The following is an 18,257-nucleotide window of genomic DNA, read 5'->3' as shown; positions in this document are numbered from 1 at the left end:
CTCCTGAACTATAACTGTATGTGTTTCAAGACTGATTTATTTATTTGAGAGAGAGAGACAGAGAGTGGGAGTGTAGGGGAGGGGCAGAGGGAGAGAATCTCAAACAGACTCTGCACTGAGCAGGGAGCCTGACGCGGGGCTTGATCTCACGACCCTGAGATCATGACCTGAGCCGAAACAAAGAGTCAGATGCTCCACCGACTGAGCCACCCAGGCGCTCCTAGAACCTGTATTTTAACTAGAGGCGCCGGTGCTTCCTGGACAACTTAAAGGCTGAGAAGTGCTGGACCCGAGCATCCCTGGGAGAAATTGGTCAAGTTCCCTGTTCTGCCCTCACTACATAGATGCGGTCCCCCTGCGGAGATGTTTTACACCTTGTCCTTTTTAGGGTCTGTCTCTATTGTGTTTGGTCGTGGGTACACACGTTTTTTTAGTTTATTTATTTGTTTATAAGTAATCACTATGCCCCACGTGGGGCTCGAACTCACAACCCCGAGATCAAGAGTCACACGCTCTTCTGACTGAGCCGGCCAGGTGCCCCATGGGTGCAAACATTTGCAATCAGCAGAAAATCTGATATGAAGGCAGAGATGTTTTCTTGGAAATAAACAATTCATGTTATTCTCTAATTTCAAACTATCTAATATGTACCCCTTCCCCCCAGGAAGAAGACCAAGCGTGAAAAAGGGGGTGAAGGGGAAACACATGAGAAGAATGAAAATAGGACAAGATGTGGAGAGGGCTTGAAGTTTTGCTTCCATTTCCCCAAAAGCAGAGAAAATGACCGAGACAATGATTTGGGTGACGGTAGTTTATTTGGGGGTTGATCTCAGGAAGCAGGAGTGAAGAGTTAGAGAATGGAGCCCAGGAGAAGGGGGAGAGGCCAGTGAAGGGTGTGTTAATCGTCTGGGTACCGTTGTGGGCACCTGGGGCTCGATTCTGCTGGGGACCCTGTGAGGAACCAGGCAGAACATGCGTCGGGATCTTCCCACGGAAGGGTGGGCAAGCTGGGCATTGATGCCATCGCTCCTATCCTGCTTTGGCTATCGGAAACTCCTCCCACTTTGGGGGCCACACCTAAGTTAAAGCCAGAAAAAGCCGAGCTGAGAGGCGGACCGTGCGCTGGAAGCTGTCCACGCCAGCTGTGGGTGAACCTAGGTGGGGAGAGGCATTCCCAGTGTCTACAACACCTGGATGACCCTTGACAATTTTTTTTGACCAGACAATTGTCTCTTCTCTGGCCAGAAGTAGTAATTCACTTTCTAGCCACATTTTTTTTTTTTTGACAAATGGAAATCAGTTTCTCTGCTTCACCTCTAAATCAATGCTCAAAGAAAAATAATGTAAAACTATCAAGTTTAAAGACTACTGAGTTGGGGCGCCTGGGTGGCACAGCGGTTAAGCGTCTGCCTTCGGCTCAGGGTGTGATCCTGGCGTTCTGGGATCGAGTCCCGCATCAGGCTCCTCTGCCGGGAGCCTGCTTCTTCCTCTCCCACTCCCCCTGCTTGTGTTCCCTCTCTCGCTGGCTGTCTCTCTCTCTCTGTCAAATAAATAAAAAAAATCTTTAAAAAAAAAATAAAGACTACTGAGTTGTTACCGTTTCTGAAGCGCAAAATTGTGGGCATGCCCAGGAGGCTCACATATTTCCGTCAGGCTTGGAGGAAACTATACCCAATGAAGTGGAGCTAATAAGGCGTGTGAAACGAGCGTAATAAAAACCCTCTGAGAACTAAGGGAGGATATTGAAAATCCGAAGCAAGAAGAGGATGTTATGAAGTAGAACCCAACTGGAGACAAGGGATATCAACACTGTAATTACTGAAATAAAGAACTCGGTAAGTGTGTTAAAAGCCAGGATAGATAGAGCTGAAGAATAAACGAGTGAGCTGAAAATACTATCCCAAAAGGCATCCATATGGGACAGAGAGAGGGAGAAACCAAGGAAAAATGTAAGATATGTGGATGATATCGATGAAAGTTCCAGGCGCCCCTGACTGGCTCATTCAGAAGGACATGTGACTCTTGATCCCGGGGTCGTGAGTTTGAGCTCCACCTTGGGTGTAGAGATGACTTAAGCAAATAAAATTAAAAATAAATAAATAAACAAGGGGCGCCTGGGTGGTTCAGTTGGTTGAGCCTCTGCCTTCGGCTCAGGTCATGATCCCGGAGTCCCATGATCGAGCCCCACATCGGGCTCCCTGCTCAGCAGGGGAGTCTGCTTCTCCCTCTCCCTCTGCCCCTGCTCATGTGCTCTCTCTCTCTCTGTCTCTCTCTTAAATAAATAAAATCTTTGGAAAATAAAATAAAATCTTTTAAAAAATAAAACCAAGTTCTAACTTCTATCATACAGAATCTCTCTGAAGAAAAGAGACAGAGGGACATACTATGTGAAAAAAATGAATTTTATAATTCATATTATTATTATAAGTAATAACTAAGAACATCAACCAAGAACTAAAGACACAATGCTTCATACTGAAATGTTTATTGTACGATAAGCAAGACAGATTGGGTTGGGGGGGTTAAAAAAATAAATATTAGCCAGATTTTAAAATATCAAAGTATTTGACAAAACCATGAAAGTCTCCAGAAAAGGGGGAGAAAAGGGTTTCTTTTAAAAAGAACATAGGGTCTCAGTCAGTTAAGCATCTGCCTTTGGCTCAGGTCATGATCCCAGGGTCCTGGGGTCCAGCCCCGTATTGGGCTCCCTGCTCAGTGAGGAGTCTGCTTCTGCCTCTGTCTCTCCCCCTCCAACAGCTTGTGTTCTCTCCCTCCCTCTCTGTCTGAAATAGATAAAATCTTAAAAAAAAAAAAAAAAGGAAATCCCCCCCAAAAATAATACAAGTCAGATTGGCATCGAACTTTTCCACACCAAATCTAGATGCCAGGAAATAACGTAGTAACATCCCCCATGTGATGAAAGACTGAACAAGGATTCTATAACCAGATGAATGAAGGTGATATTCAAAACCTCGGAAAATTCCCCTCCCACAGACACTCTTTGAAAGAACTGAGGACAAACAAGAAGAGGAATTAGTTCAGGAGGAAGTGACAAGTTTTAGAAACAAGGTGAGAAACAAAATAAGTAGTGACCACAAAAAGAAATGCTTGTCCACACAAATGTGGATAAAGGTCACAATGATGTCAAAACGGGAGTTGCGAGATGGAGAGGGAAGGGGGGGGAAGGAAGGTGAAGTCATGCTTAGGTTCTTTTTTTTTTTTTTTTTAAGATTTTATTTATTTATTCGACAGAGAGAGAGACAGCCAGCAAGAGAGGGAACACAAGCAGGGGGAGTGGGAGAGGAAGAAGCAGGCTCGTAGCGGAGGAGCCTGATGTGGGGCTCGATCCCAGAACGCCGGGATCACGCCCTGAGCCGAAGGCAGACGCTTAACGACTGAGCCACCCAGGCGCCCCATTCCTCCTCCTCCTCTTCTTCTTCTCCTTCTCCTCCTCCTCCTCTTCCTCCTCCTCCTCCTCCTCCTCCTTCTTCTTCTTTTTTATTTTTTTTAAAGATTTTATTTATTTATTCGACAGAGAGAGAGACAGCCAGCGAGAGAGGGAACACAAGCAGAGGGAGGGGGAGAGGAAGGAGCAGGCTCATAGCGGAGGAGCCTGATGTGGGGCTCGATCCCATAACGCTGGGATCACGCCCTGAGCCGAAGGCAGACGCTCAACCGCTGTGCCACCCAGGCGCCCCCATGCTTAGGTTCTTATCTTGTTTGTGGGGAAGACATACTTATTGATATGCTTCAAACACTGATGAGAGGGGTGCCTGATGGTTCAGTCAGTTAAGCATCTGACTCTTGGTTTCAGCTCAGGTCATGATCTCAAGGCTGTCAGATCAAGCCCCGTGTGGGGCTCCACATTCAACAGGGAGTCTGCTTCCCCCTCTCCCTCTCTCTCTGCCCCTTCCCCTGCTCTCACATGCTCTCCCTCTAAAATAAATAAATCGAAAAAGAAACTGGTAAGAAAGAGGTGTTAGTATTGCCTCTCAATAAGTTAGGGGGAGCATTAAAGGGGTTATACTGGAAACTTCAAGGGACACCCGACTGGCTCAGTTGGTGGAACGTGCGACTCTCGATCTTGGGGTTATAGGTTCAAGCACCACACTGGGTGTAGAGATCACTTGTTAAAAAATAAAATAAAATCTTACAGGACCTTTCAACATAATGGCTGAAAACTATGCAATGGAAGTACTCAATAGAAGATGACGGTACAAAATTAAAACAATAAGAGAGCGTGGTAACGACACCAAAAGCAAAGGGAACAAAAGCAAAAATCAACAAGTGGGCCTACATCAAACTAAAGAGCGTCCACACAGCAAAAGAAACCGTCAACAAAATCAAACAGCAACCAGCGAATGGGAGAAAAAAACTGCAAATCATATATCTGAGAAGAGGTTAATATCCAGCGGCGCCTGGGTGGCGCAGTCGTTAAGCGTCTGCCTTCGGCTCAGGGCGTGATCCCGGCGTTCTGGGATCGAGCCCCACGTCAGGCTTCTCTGCTATGAGCCTGCTTCATCCTCTCCCACTCCCCCTGCTTGTGTTCCCTCTCTCACTGGCTGTCTCTGTCTCTGTCAAATAAATAAATAAAATCTTAAAAAAAAAAAGAGGTTAATATCCAAAATATATAAAGAACCCCTACAACTCAACAGCCAAACACGATGATTAAGAGATGAAGAGAGGCTCTGAAGAGACATTTCTCCCGCCGATGGCCGACAGGTACATGTAAAGGTGCTCCATCATGAATTACCAGGGAAATGCGGGTCAGAACCACAATGAGATCTCCCCTCACACGTGTTAGAATGGCTACGAACAAAACGACAAGAGATAACAAGCGTCCGCCAGGATGTGGAAAAAAAGGAACCCTCATGCCACGTGGGCGGGAATGTAAATTGGTGCAGCCACTGTGGTAAACCGCTATGGAATGTAAAGTCGGGGGACACCTGGGTGGCTCAGTCCGTTAAGCGTCTGCCTTCAGCTCAGGGCATGATCCCAGAGTCCTGGGATCGAGCCCCGCATGGGGCTCCTTGCTCAGCGGGAAGCCTGCTTCTTCCTCTTCCTCTGCCCCTGCTTGTGCTCCCTCTCTTGCTGTCTCTCTTTCTCCGTCAAATAAATAAATAAAGTCTTAAAAAAAGAAAAGTATGGACTTCCAGTGATAAAGAAGTCACGTGGATTCCATGTACTGCACGGTGAGTATAATAAATAATAGTATTTTGTAGGAGCACATCTCGAGAATGAACTATGTATGTGAAACCATCACCGCGATCAAGTTAACAAACATTTCCATCAAGCCCAGAAGGTTCCTTGCACTTCTCTGTAATCGATCCCTCCCTCCACCCTCCGCCCTCAGAAAACCACTGATGGGCCTTCCAGCACAAGAGATGAGTTTGCATTTCCTAGAATGTCATAGAATCGTCCAGGAGGAGGGGATTTTCCTTGCCTGGCTCTTTTGATTCCATAGGATGCCCTGGACTTGCATCATGGTGCACATAGAGACCATTCTTTTTTCTGACAAATCTGTAGCCCACTGTTGGGGGGTAGGCAGAAGCATGGCCCCCGGTGCTCCCCCCCTGGGTAATGGACCCCCCAACAAAAGCCCTGGATGCCAAAGCTCGGGGGAGCTTCCCCGGTTGGCAATACACCATGCGTGTGTGGTCACATACGTTGCCAGGAAAAGCGAGCCCTGTTACTACGACTCCGGGGCGGGGGGGACAGACAAGCAGAAGCTCGCACCCAGTCTCTCCCGGATGCTGCCCTGCGCACCCATCCCCTCGGCTGACTTGAAGCTCTCTCCTTGCCCTGTGGTAAGTCATGGACGTGATGATAACAGCTCTTCTGGGTTCTGTGAGCCACCAAACACGAGGGTGGTCTCGGGCACGAGCGACAGACGATCCCGTCTGGGTGTTTCTCAGCTTCTCTGCCTCTCAGAATTCCTGCAGCTTCCCCTCCATTTGGTTTCCATCTTTAGCTTTCTTTCCACTCTCCAAACCCAGATATCACCTGCCTCCCAGGTCTTCCCCTGCCTCAGTTTCCTTCTCTCTCTCTCTCTCTCTTCTCCACTTCCCTGCAGCGCCTCTTCCCTTCCCAGCCACCCAATGCTGTTCCATCTCTCGGTTTGGCCCTCTCCGTGGCTAATGGCACACCACCTTCTTGTCTCTTCCTCAGAATTCTCGTCCCCTCTCTTCTTAGTGAGTTCCCCTCCTCTAAGTCAGCCTGGATTTCAGCATTTCCTTCTCTCCCTCCCTCTTCCCTTGGCCTCTGCCCATCACCCAGCCTCCCGTTCCTCCTCCATCCGTGTCTTCCTCCCCACCCCCTTCCCTGCTCCGTGACACTGTCTCTCAGTGTCCTGGCCTCTCCCTGCGTTCCCCCCACATCCCTGTCTCTCCTTCACCCAGCCTCTGGGGGACTCTCCATACCCTCTGACCTCACTCTCTTGGTGTCTCTGAGCCGATTCCAGAGAACTCAGTCCCTTTCAGCCTCACCCCTCAGACCGCCGTCTGTCCTTCTTCCTTCTTCCTTGGCCTGTTCAGCCCCTTCTCTCTCTCCACTCCATCTCTTCCTCTGTCCCTTGCCCTGCCTCTCCACCTCTCAGTCTCCAGTCTTCCTCCCGATCTTCTGTTCTCTCTGTTTCTCTCCTCCTCAGCCCCTCACCACCTGCTTCTCTTCTCTATATCTCAGCCCTTCCTCCACTCCTCCCTTCGTGGGACCTCTGTCCCTCCACTTCTCCCCATAGTGCCATCTCTTCATCTCTCTCTCTTTTTTTTTTAAGATTTTATTTATTTATTTGAGAGAGAGCGAGCGAGAGAGAGCACGAGCAGAGGGAACAGCAGAGGGAGAGGGAGAAGCAGACTTCCCGCTGAGCAGGGAGCCCAATGCAGGGCTCGATCCCAGGACCCTGGATCATGACCTGAGCCAAAGACAGACGCTTCACCGACTGAGCCACCCAGGCGTCCCTCCATCTCTCCATCTCTTGACATCTCTTTGCACCCCCATTTCTCATTTACATTTGGCCTCAGAGACTGCACTACCTGGGGTGCCACAGCCCCCTGATATCTCAGCGCTGGCTCAGCTCCCACCACCTTACCACCCTCGCTATCCCCTCTGTCACGTCCCTGCCCCTGCCCCCTGCCACACAGTTTGCCTTAAGAGCTGCCTGGATTACAGCTGCCCCTTCTCTCTTAACAAAAACCACATTTGATTCTTCTTATCACAATGAGTGAGGACATCAGAACATCATCAGACAGAAAGCAGATAACAAGAGACACGCCCCTTGTTCCTTATCAAATTCAGTGCAAGCCCTTCCGAGGTGTTCACCTTCGTGGCTTCTGTCTTCTGCCAGGGAGTAAAGCTTTCAGTCACCCCCAGTCCCGAGCCCCAGGTGTCCTGGGCGGTGAGGACAGACAACAAAGAGATTTCTCAGGCTCTGTGCATGGTTCTCAAAGAGAACTGGCCGACAAAGGCTAAACGCATTCCAAGACCTTTACTGTCCCACTAAGAGGAGCTGCGAAGAGCCCATGGTGTATCACTGAACCATTGCTGTTAGAGACTGACTGTCTGTGTCCCCCCCAAAATTTGTATGGTAAAACCTTATCCCCCAGTGTGACAGAATTAGGGACCAGGGACTTGGGGGAGATTAGATCATGAGAGTGGAGCCCTCATGAATGCAATCAGTGCCTTTACTTTTTTTTTTAAGATTTTATTTATTTTTTAAAGATTGATTTATGTATTTGAGAGAGGGTGCGCACACGAGCAAGGGGAGGAGCAGAGGGAGAGGGAGAGAATCCTCGAGCAGACTCCCCTCTGAGAGCACAGCCCCACGTGGGGCTCAATCCCACAGCCCCGAGATCATGACCTGAGCCAAAACCAAGAGACGGAGCTCAACCAACTGAGCCACCCAGGTGCCCCCCAAATTTTTTTAAGTCATCTTCGTGCCCAATGTGGGGCTTGAACTCACAACTCCCAAGATCAAGAGGCACACGCTCCGTTGACTGAGCCAGCTGGGCGCCCCGGCGTCAGCACCCTTATACACGGCACCTCAGGGGGCTCTCACCCTTTCTGCCATGGGAGGACACCACGAGACGTGGCCATCTGCAAACCAGGACGCGGGACTCTGCTGGCATCCTGATCATGGACTTCCCGCCTCCAGAGCCATGAGAGTAAATCTGTGTCGTGTTAGCAGCTCGGTCTTTGGTAATTCGCTATAGCAGCCCTAATGGACTAAGACAGCTATGTAATAAATATCCCCAAATATTAATGGCTTAAATACCTCTGTTGTTGCTCACAGGTCTATGCGTCGGCTGGATGGGTCTTTTGGTCTTGGATGAGCTCATCCATGCATATGCCGTCAGCTGTGCTCGGGGACGCGGCTCTGTCTCTGGGAGGAGGCGGGCTATCAGCTGGGTGACTTAGGTCTCTGTGGTGCAGTCTCTCGTCCTCCAGCAGGTGAGCCTAAGCTGATTCCCATGACACTGGACACTTTCTAAGAGAAGAAAGAGAAGGCACAGACTCTCGAGACCTAGACTCAAGACTGTCACCATATCACTTCTGGCACATTCCACTGGTCAAGGCCAGCCCAAATTCGGGGGGGTGGGTGGACTGACTCCCCACACTGAGAGGAGAAACTACAAAGTCACAATACAAAGGGCCTAGATGGAGGGGGTGGTCTGGGGGCCAATCTTTTTGTTTTACTTGTGACACTGATGGACAACTGTGATCCTATTCTTTTACACAAATCTAAGGAGAAAGCAAGCCCATGGCGCCTGGGTGGCTCAGTGGGCTAAGCGCCTGCCTTCAGCTCAGGTCCTGATCCCAGGGTCCTGGGATCGAGTCCTCTGTCAGGCTCCCTGCTCAGCAGAGAGCCTGCTTCTCCCTCTCTCTCTGCTGCTCCCCCTGCTTGGGCTCTCTCTCTCTCTCCCTCCATCAAATAAATAAATAAAATCTTAAAATATATATATATATATATAAACCACTCTAGGTATTTTAAGCATAAAGGTATCTAACACAGGGAATTCAGTGATTTAAAAGGTCATAAGGTGCAGCTCCTACAGAAAACAGTGGGGCAGTCCCTCAAAAAGTTAAGCATAGAGGGGCGCCTGGGTGGCACAGCGGTTGAGCGTCTGCCTTCGGCTCAGGGCGTGATCCCGGCGTTCTGGGATCGAGCCCCACATCAGGCTCCTCCCTGTGAGCCTGCTTCTCCCTCTCCCACTCCCCCTGCTTGTGTTCCCTCTCTCGCTGGCTGTCTCTATCCTGTCGAATAAATAAATAAGATCTTAAAAAAAAAATTTTTTTTTTAAATTAAAAAAGTTAAGCGTAGAATTACGAGAAGACTCGGCAATGCCAACCCTAAATAAATACCCAAAAGAATTGAAAACAGGGACTCAAACAAATACTTGCATGTCAGTGGTCATTGCAGCATTATCCACAATAGCCAAAAGGTGGGAATAACCCAAGTGTCCATCAACAGATGAATGAATAAACAAAATGAGGTATATTATATATATATATATGAATATTATTCAACCATAAAAAAGGAAGAAAGTTCTATACTTACTACAACATGAACAGACCTCAAAGACATCATATGAAGTGAGATGAGCCAAACACAGATATTGTATGAAATATTCTACTCATATGAAGTATCTAGAAGAGGCAAATTCCGGGCACCTGGGTGGTGTAACTGTAAGCATCTGATTCTTGACCGCAGCTTGCCTTGATTTCAGGGCGGTGAATTCAGGCCCCACATTAAATAAATAAATAAATAAATAAATAAATAAATAAATAAATAAATGTTAAACACAGATTCAAGGACAGAAGATAGGGTTTTAAGATCTTATTTTTAAGTAATCTCTCCACCCAAAATGGGGCTCGAACTTACAACCCTGAGATGACTGAGGAGTCAGGCGCCCCAAGAACAGAAGGCAGCTTAAAGCTTAAAGGGCTGGGGGAAGGAAGAAATGAGTGCTTATGGCTTAAAGGGTACAGAGTTTCTATGGGAATCCCATCCATGAGGGCTTCGCACCGCCCAAAGTGCCAACTGTGAGGAATAAACGTCAACACATGATTTTCTAGGGGACACAGTCAGTCCATAGCAATCACCACGACCATCGCCATCATCACCAACAGTAACATCTTTATCATCCCCATCATCAACATCCTCATCTTCCCTATCCTCCTCCTCCCCCCCTCCTCCTCCCCCCACATTGTCATCACGGCTGTCTTGGCTTGAGTTCCCTCAAAAGCAGACTCTGAGACAGGAACTTGAGTGCAGATAGCTTTTGAAGGAGACGATTCCAGAAATCACAAGTGAGAAATTACTGCCGTTACTAGGAGAAACAGGAAAGGGAAGTATCCTTTTTTTTTAAAGATTTCATTTTTCGGTAATCTCTGCCCCCAACATGGAGCTCAAACTCACAACCCCCAGATCAAGAGTCATGTGCTCCCCCGACTGAGCCAGGCAGGTGTCCCAGGAAAGTGAAGAATTCTAATAAAGGATATGCTCATGAGCAGATCACTGCCCAGGGCAAGTGGGGTTTAATCCCACAGGGCTGCCGGATCCTAATGCCCGTCCCTGGATTTTCAGTGTCAGGTTTGAGCATAGCGTCCAGGTCCTCCCATCCCCCTATGTCACCCCAGGGCGGCCTAGGCTGGGACACGACCACCTGTGCAGCTCAGCTTACCCTTCACTCCACCCATCTCGTCTCGTTGGAAGGTACTTCCCACTCCTTTGTACCCAGCGGCCATGCAGCTTGCTTGGCCCGTAGGATGAAGACACACGGAGCACAAACAGGCTTGAGATGCACCATTGCAGTTGGGCTCACACACCTGCCGTGACTAGAAGAAGAACATTCCTGGGATAGCCCGTTGGTCCCAAGCATTGGCTGCACCTGCCAAGTCCAGCCTACCCACAAACACCTGAGAGAGCCCCGTCAAGATCATCAAGCCACCTGACCACGCCCAGCCCCAATCAGTCCAGCCCCAGATAACCTCAGATACATAGGAGAGGTCAGCGAAGATCAGCAGAGCCTTCCAAGCACAATCGGCTGACCCTCAGCCGACCCCCAGACGCGTGAGCTAAATAAACAGCCATATGTCGATATCGCACGCAGGTTTTCGTTCTCAATCAGCCGATGAGTGAATGGATACATTACCAGCAGTATATCCACGGACTCATCATCATTACATAGTTGCAGCGTGACTATGTGACCTCCAGATTATCTCATTAATGATCCATGGGCCACATAGCAAGATGGTGCTGGGAACGTTGTAAGAAATTGTACCCAGCACCAGATGTTCAATGTACGTGACCTTGGTGGCTGAAGGCAGCTTTAACACCACATGAGTTTCAGGATGATGTGGATGGAGGGTTAACGGACTTGAAAAGCCCATGCTCCGGACCTCCCGTGACTCTGCTGGACCTCGCCCAGATTTTTCCAGAGGCTAGATGCCTGGTAACATTGCAACAGCTCGAATGCAGAAGCAGCTCTAAGAATCCACTTGTCTTCTATTGAGCTAGAGATTAAATATTCTCGAAAATGTGAAATAAGGCCACTCTTCTCATTAAATTCTTTTATTTTGGAAAACATAGCACTTTTCTTTTTTTTAAGATTTTATTTATTTATTTGATAGAGAGAGAGCACAAGCAGGGGGAGCAACAGGCAGAGAGAGAGGGAGAAGCAAGCTCTTCGCTGAGCAGGGAGATTGATGTGGGGCTTGATCCCAGGATCCCGGGATCATGACCTGAGCTGAAGGCAGATGCTTAACTGACTGAGACCCCTAGGTGTCCCAACATAGCACTTTTCATTTAAAATGTTATTTATGTTAAAATGCAAGGAGTTCCCAAATGTCCATCAATAGATGAATGGATTGGGGCACCTGGGTGGCTCAGTCAGTTAAGTGTCTGACTCTTGATTTCAGCTCAGATCATGATCTCAGGGTTGTGGGATCAAGCCCTGAGTGAGACTTCTTGCTGGGCATAGAGTCTGCTTAGATTCTCTCTCTCCCTCTCCCTCTGCCTCTCCCCCAACCTTGCTCATGCTCTCAAAAATTTTTTTTAAAAATTAAAAAAGTTAAAAAACAGAGGAATGAATAAACCAAATGTGATATATACATTCAATGGCATATTACTTGGCCTTAGAAAGGGAGGAAATTCTGACACATGCTACAGCATGGAAGAAACCTGAGCACATGATGTTAAGTAGAACAAGAAAGATACGAAAGGACAAATCTTGGATGATTCCACTTACATGAGGCACCTAGAACAGGCAAATTCTCAGAGGCAGAAAGTAGACTAGAGGTTACCTGGGGTTGAGGAGTCGGGGAAGTGGGGAGTATTGTTCAATGGGTACAGAGTTTCAGTTGGGGAAGAAGTTCTGGAAAGGAATGGTAGCAATGCTTGCCCAGTAATGTGAACGTTCTTCATGCCACTAGCTGTATACCTAAAATGTTTAAAATGGTAAATTTTACGTTACGTATATTTTACCACAATAAAATATTTACCAAAAATGCAATGAATTTACTACAGTTCTTTTTAAATGATTCCATAAATAAATTTTGGAACTTCTCCCAGTCTTTTATTTTTTTTAAGATTTTATTTTTATGTAATCTCCATACCCAATGTGGGGCTCCAACCCACGACCCCGAGATCATGAGCCACTGGCTCCACCGACTGAGCCAGCGAGGCGCCCCTTGAACTTCTCAGTCTTAATTTAATACTAAATATTAATAGATACAACCCACATACACAAAAGGTCTTTGGGGTCCTCAGTAATTTTTAAGGCATAAAAAAAAAAAATCCTGAGAGCAACAAGCTTGAGGACGTCCAATTTATGAGCAGCTGTGCTGAGCCTGAGCTAACTGTCCCTGACACATCTGTGCAAGAATCAACAAATTCCCGATTAAATGGCAAAAAAAAATGTAGTTTTACTTTCTTCTGGCCAAAGCAGACAGGAGGCCTCTAGTGGAAATACAAGGTATTGCTTGACGGCGCAAAAATTTCTCGGTAATTTTGTGGAGGACGCAACTAGACCATCACAAACACACAGACACAGACACGATCAAACACGCCTTCACACACACAAACCCTCACACAGATCCACATACGCGCGCACACACACACACCAATACTGTAACACATACAGAGACATAGCCTCACGTACGGACACACAGTCACATATGCATACGCACACGACACTAAAAATGGCATATGATTAACAAAGAGGACTTAGTAAATTACGCCCATTCTCTATTTTTTTTTCTAGTAATGGAAAATGAGTTTCTTCCCAAAGCCATTAAATAAATGTTGAACAAGTAATTAAGATGAATCTAGGTTTGGCAGCATGCCCACTTACAGGTCCACAATCCTTCGGCTGAAACCCTTGGGGACAGATGCATTTCAGAACTCAGAATTGTTCCAATTTTAGAAAGGTAATTCTAAGCTAATGCTATGTTTTACATAACACTCCCAGGGGGCTGAGGCAGCCCCCCCCCCATCAGACATGTTAATATATTTGCAGCAAAACACGTGTGAAAATTCACACCCAAAGGAGATAAATAAAGAGTGTAAATAACTCAGATTAGTTGATCTGCCACCATGTGACACTGGGCCAAAATTATCCCCCAAAGAAATATTTTTCGGTGGTCACAGCTTTTTCGAATTTGGGATTGTGGATAAGGGACAAGGGATCCTAGCAGCAGGCGCCTCGCACGTGCACGCACTTACGTTCCTGCTCGGATTGCAACCTTGGATTCCTGGCCGGGGTAGGCGTGTGGGAGGACGGTGACTCTCTCGCGCCCCCTCCTGGCAGTCCCGCCCCTCGCAGCTCGGCTGCAGACTCGGGATGCTACTGGCTTTGGCCTGATCCAGCGATGGGTCCTGATTGGCCCAAACCTTCCGAGTAATCCCTCCTTCACTTGCCAGTGAGTGGTTGAACCCGAGCCTTAACCAACCGCACCTGACGGCGCCTGGCTCAGGCACTGGCTCCAGGTTTGTCATGTGACCTGCACTGATCCAACCAATTTGAAGGAAAGCCCTTCAGCGCACTAGGGGCCAGGCCTCCCTCTCTCCGAGGGATGGGAATGAGTTCGCAGGTGCCTCCGTCTGTGGGCACCCTGCGAAGCCGCTTGGGGATGAGGCTGACCGCATGCACAGAAAGAACGAGAAACAGTTTGCTGAGGGCCCAGCTGTCCAACAGCGCCACCGCATTGGTGTCAAGGCCATGCTTCCCTGGGGCTCCTCCCAAAGACAACACAGCGAGTACTAGAGCCAGCTCATTCCCACGCCACCCAGGACTCCTCTGATGGGCAGCCTTTGCTTAAGGACCCCCGGAAACCCACCTGCCCCGTCCCAGACCTCCCCAGGACTGTTACAGCCTGAGGCCCTCTGGCCCAGGCCCTCTCTCGGCAACCAGATGGATGGAGGTGGGGATGGTTGCACAACACTATACTTAATGCACTCTGCTGCACTCTCTAAAATGGTTTAAATGGTAAAGTTTATGCTGCGTGTATTTTACACACACACACACACACACACACACACACACGGATTCTGACCACCCACTTTTCCTCCAGGCCACCACCTTGGTCTAGCCGCCACTGGCCACCACGGTCCCTCACCTGAACCACGGCAGTGGCCTCCTCCCTGGGTTCACGGCTTGCACCCTTGCCCCGTACCGTTCCTTCCCACCCCTCAGTGAGGGAGTCCTGATGACACCTAAGTTGGCTCTGCCCTTCCTCAGCTCACAAACCTCCCATGGCTTCACCTCACTCCAAGCAAAAGCTGAAGTCCTCACGGCAGCCCAGAGGCTCTGCACAATCCACCCCCTTTCCCTCTGTCGTCTCATCTCCTCCTGCTCTCCCCATCACTCACTCTGCTCACTCACTGGCCTCTTGGTGGGTCCTTGAACAAGCCAAGCGCCTGAGCCTCGGGGCCACTGCACCTGCTGTTCCCACTTCCTAGCACACCTTCCCTCAGAGATCCGCATGCCCTGCCCTCACTTCTGCCCAGCGACCAGCAACTCCATCCCTCCCGATCACCTTGACCCTGATTATTTTCCTCCTTGGTGCTTCTTACGACCGGACATAAAGTATATCTAAGTTACGAATCCTATTTTTTGTCTCTCCAGTAATACGTCAGCTCCCCTGAGAGCAAGACGTTTTGCCTGTTTTGTTCACGGCTGTGACCCGGGTGCCTAAAATAAGGCCTGGCACATCCTAAAGGCTCAGTAAATGTTTGCTAAGTGCAAAATTAAGAGACAGTGGCCAAAAGAGAGACTGAGAGATCAGGAAGAGACCAACACAGGGGAGGCGATAGGGCAAAGGGGACTCAACCAGTGAAGAAACAGGAAAGTAGGTGGGGTGTGGGGAGAGCAAGGTGGGGCTGTTGGGGCAAGATGGGGGAGGGAGAAGAAATGGAGAGAGAGCCGGGGAGGGGGGTGACAGAGGCGGGAGAGTGAGTCAGAGAGAGCCGAGGGAGGGACGGAGGCAGAGACCACACTGAGACAGGTCAGGGAGAGACAGAGAGGTGGAGACAGACGAGAGGAGGGGGAGAGAGGAGGGCTGAGAGGGAGACACAGAGACAGGGAGAGAAACTGAGGAATGGGGAGAAATGGAGCTGGGGAAAAGAGCGCGGGAAGCTAGAAAGAGAGCCCAAAGGGAACAGCGATGCAGCAGTCCCCATCTCCGACTCACCACTTGCTGGTGTCCAGAAGCTCTGGGCTGGCTTGATATCCCGTGGGGTCCAGGCTGTGGTTTTTGAATCCCTGAGGGACATAGGTGGGTGGAGAGAAAGAACATGTGATGCTGTTCCAAAGGTTGCAGATCACTAGCTTATCTAATCCGCACGGAAACACTGTCAGTGCTATTATCACCTTCGTTTTACAGGATCAGGAAGGTTGAGGAACCTGCCCAAGGTCACACAGCTAGTGAGAGGAAGAGCGGGAATTTGAATCTGGGCATCTCGGCCCCAAAGTCAGTGCCCTTTAACCATCACCTGTGCTAACTATAAAGGGGTGCTGGGTTCTTGGGCTCCCCTTCAGTCCGGAGACCCCCTCTGGGAAATGGTGCTGCACCAGTAGAAGGGAGGAAACCAGAATGACTGACATTCTCAGCTGGGTCCTTATCCACAGATGTCCCAGCCTGAGGGAGGAGGCTCAGTTGCACTCTTCTGGGAAAGTCTCCAGTTCAAGGGAGGAGGCTAGACAGGAAAACTTTACTTCCTGCCTATAGGGCCCAATGCCCAGCCCAGAGCCAGGCCTCAGTCTTCCAAGTAGGAAGATAGATTCAACTACCTTTGGCTCCTTCAGCAGGACCTGAGTTTCTCTGCCTCGGTCTACCAGGAGCATTGCAGACCAGAGAGGTTGTATTCATCTTCAAAGGCAGTGCAGTGCTGAGAACTTCCTCTGTGATTTCCAGGGAGGCAGAGAAGCCCATCACCACCACCCCTGTCCACCCTCATCTCTCAGACCCCAGGACGAAGGCCTCATTCCCTCCCAGCAGCATCCTGACATCTCAGGGTGACTTAACTTCTGTCCCTGACACTGTAATTATACTAGTCACAATCCCCCCAAACCCCAAATCTTGCCTGAAATCATCCCACCTCTCTCCTCATCTCCTGTGCTGTTGATAGGAGGGCAGACCCTCTGCTTCTCTCCAAACGCACTCCTCTTCTGCTCCAGGTAAACAGGAAGCTGAGAAGTCCTTCACACTGTCTGACCTTCAACTGCCCTGTTGCAGATAAGCCTCCTCTCCCCCCCAAAAACGACATGATGGCGATGGGAGAAGGACCGCCCCCCATCCCTCACCACCACCCAGGTCAGGGGAGAATCCACCCAACCCACCAGGGCAAGAGAGACAAAGATCAGACGCCAGAAGACCTTCCCTTCACAAACTTGAAAGGGGAGACATCTCGCAAACAATACAACAAACACAGCACCAGACAGTTGGGGCTGGAGTTTATTGCAGGGGGACATATGGACACGGAGATTCAGAGAGGAGAACGGTGGGCTATGGGCTCGTACTCAGAATCCTACAGAGGGTGTCAGGAGGCAGAGGTCAGGATGGGGTCTGCCAGATGATGGAGGACCCCGGCCTGACGGCAGAGGAGCGAGGCACCGGGCCAGCTCCCCTTGGCCCCCCCATTCTTCTGGATGACGACTCCGGAGACGCTAGGCGATGTCATGAAGAGGGAGCCCGGGCCCAACCGGGTAACGGAGCATCCGCCGTGGGGGCGCCGGGCTCTCGAGGGCCGGCGATCCAGCTTGGGGTGGAAGGGAGGGTTACCCAGGTCCTCACCCCCCCGAGGCCTCCGGCGTCTCCCTGGGTGTCTGGCGGTTCGGACGGCGGCTGGGGTCGCTGTGGCGGCGGCGGCGGCTGAGCGGCAGCTCGAGCTGGGGTCGAGGCCCGCCGGGGGCTCCCAAGAGGCAGGAGACCGAGGCAGCGGCGGGCGCCGGGGCAGGCGGCGCGCCCGGACGGGCGGCGCACGGAGGGGACTGCGCGCTGGGCGGCGGGCCGGCGGGGCCCGCGGGGGGCCGCGTGGGAACCCAGATGAGACCGTAGTAGACGGCGAGCAGCACGGCAGCCAACGAGACGCAGAGGAAGTAGGCGCAGACCGGGGCGAGGCGCAGCCAGCGGCCCCGCGGGCCTTCGCTCAGCCCGGCGCCACCCGGGCTCTCGCCGCCGCCGCCCACGCAGCTCGTGCCCCGCATCCCCGCAGCCCACTGGGCTCCGCGCAGCGGCCCGCGCAGGCCCCGCCCCCGCCCCTGGGCCCGCCCCTCCCCAGACCCACCCCCTCAGAGGACCGCCTCCGCGTTCTAAGTCTACCTCGTCCAACCCCGCCCCCGCCAGCATAGTCACGCCCCCGAGAGGGCGGGTCTCCTCCGCGCTCTGGGCCCTCCCCCTCGCCATTCTCCAGCCAACCATTACAAGCTAAGGCTTAACTAGTGTTCCGACCCCACCCCTCACTTAGCTCTGACCCCGCCCCAGGCCTGCGAAGACAGCTCTCTGCTCTTTCGACTACCGCCAGGCTTCGGTGTGATGCCCACACCTCTTACCCGCGAGCCCGCCCAGCGCCTGGCCCCACCCTCCCCTTTCTGGCCTCCTCCCCCAGCCCTAACCTCGTCCCTTTTCGGGGCTCAGACTTCTCCCGGGCATCTAGCCCCGCCTCCGAGCCCCACGACCTTGCGAGGTTCAGGCCTCACGAAGCAACCCCCCACCTTCCTTAGCCGCAGGCCCGCTCCGCTTCTAACTTGCCTTTCTCTGAA

General features: G+C 50.6%; 2 protein-coding genes across 5 annotated transcripts in view; both read right to left on the bottom strand.

Moving 5' to 3' along the window:
- C5AR1 (complement C5a receptor 1) overlaps nucleotides 1-16,793 on the bottom strand; it is a 37,614-nt gene extending 20,821 nt beyond the window's left edge. The window contains exons 1-4 of one of the 4 annotated variants that reach the window (XM_087870941.1): nucleotides 16,595-16,793; nucleotides 15,688-15,758; nucleotides 10,680-12,437; nucleotides 8,270-8,482 (exon numbers count right to left, since the gene is read on the bottom strand). The gene's annotated coding sequence lies outside the window, so the exon portion shown is untranslated. Of the gene's footprint in view, nucleotides 1-8,269; nucleotides 8,483-10,679; nucleotides 12,438-15,687; nucleotides 16,564-16,594 lie in introns of those variants that run through there. The other 3 variants (XM_087870940.1, XM_087870943.1, XM_087870942.1) reach the window with 3 other exon arrangements.
- Nucleotides 16,794-16,932: 139 nt separating this feature from the next.
- INAFM1 (InaF motif containing 1) lies at nucleotides 16,933-17,806 on the bottom strand. The gene has a single exon (XM_045772166.2). It carries the CDS (start codon nucleotides 17,700-17,702, stop codon nucleotides 17,286-17,288), a length of 417 nt encoding a protein of 138 aa, XP_045628122.1. The 5' UTR covers nucleotides 17,703-17,806; the 3' UTR covers nucleotides 16,933-17,285.
- Nucleotides 17,807-18,257: the final 451 nt, after the last annotated feature.

The sequence above is a fragment of the Ursus americanus genome, chromosome 21 (assembly GCF_024610735.1).
Source record: "Ursus americanus isolate L20-20 chromosome 21, mUrsAme1.1.p, whole genome shotgun sequence".
Lineage (NCBI taxonomy): Eukaryota > Metazoa > Chordata > Mammalia > Carnivora > Ursidae > Ursus > Ursus americanus.
The sequence above is the reverse complement of the archived record's forward strand: the minus strand, read 5'-3'. Positions and strand labels throughout refer to the sequence as shown.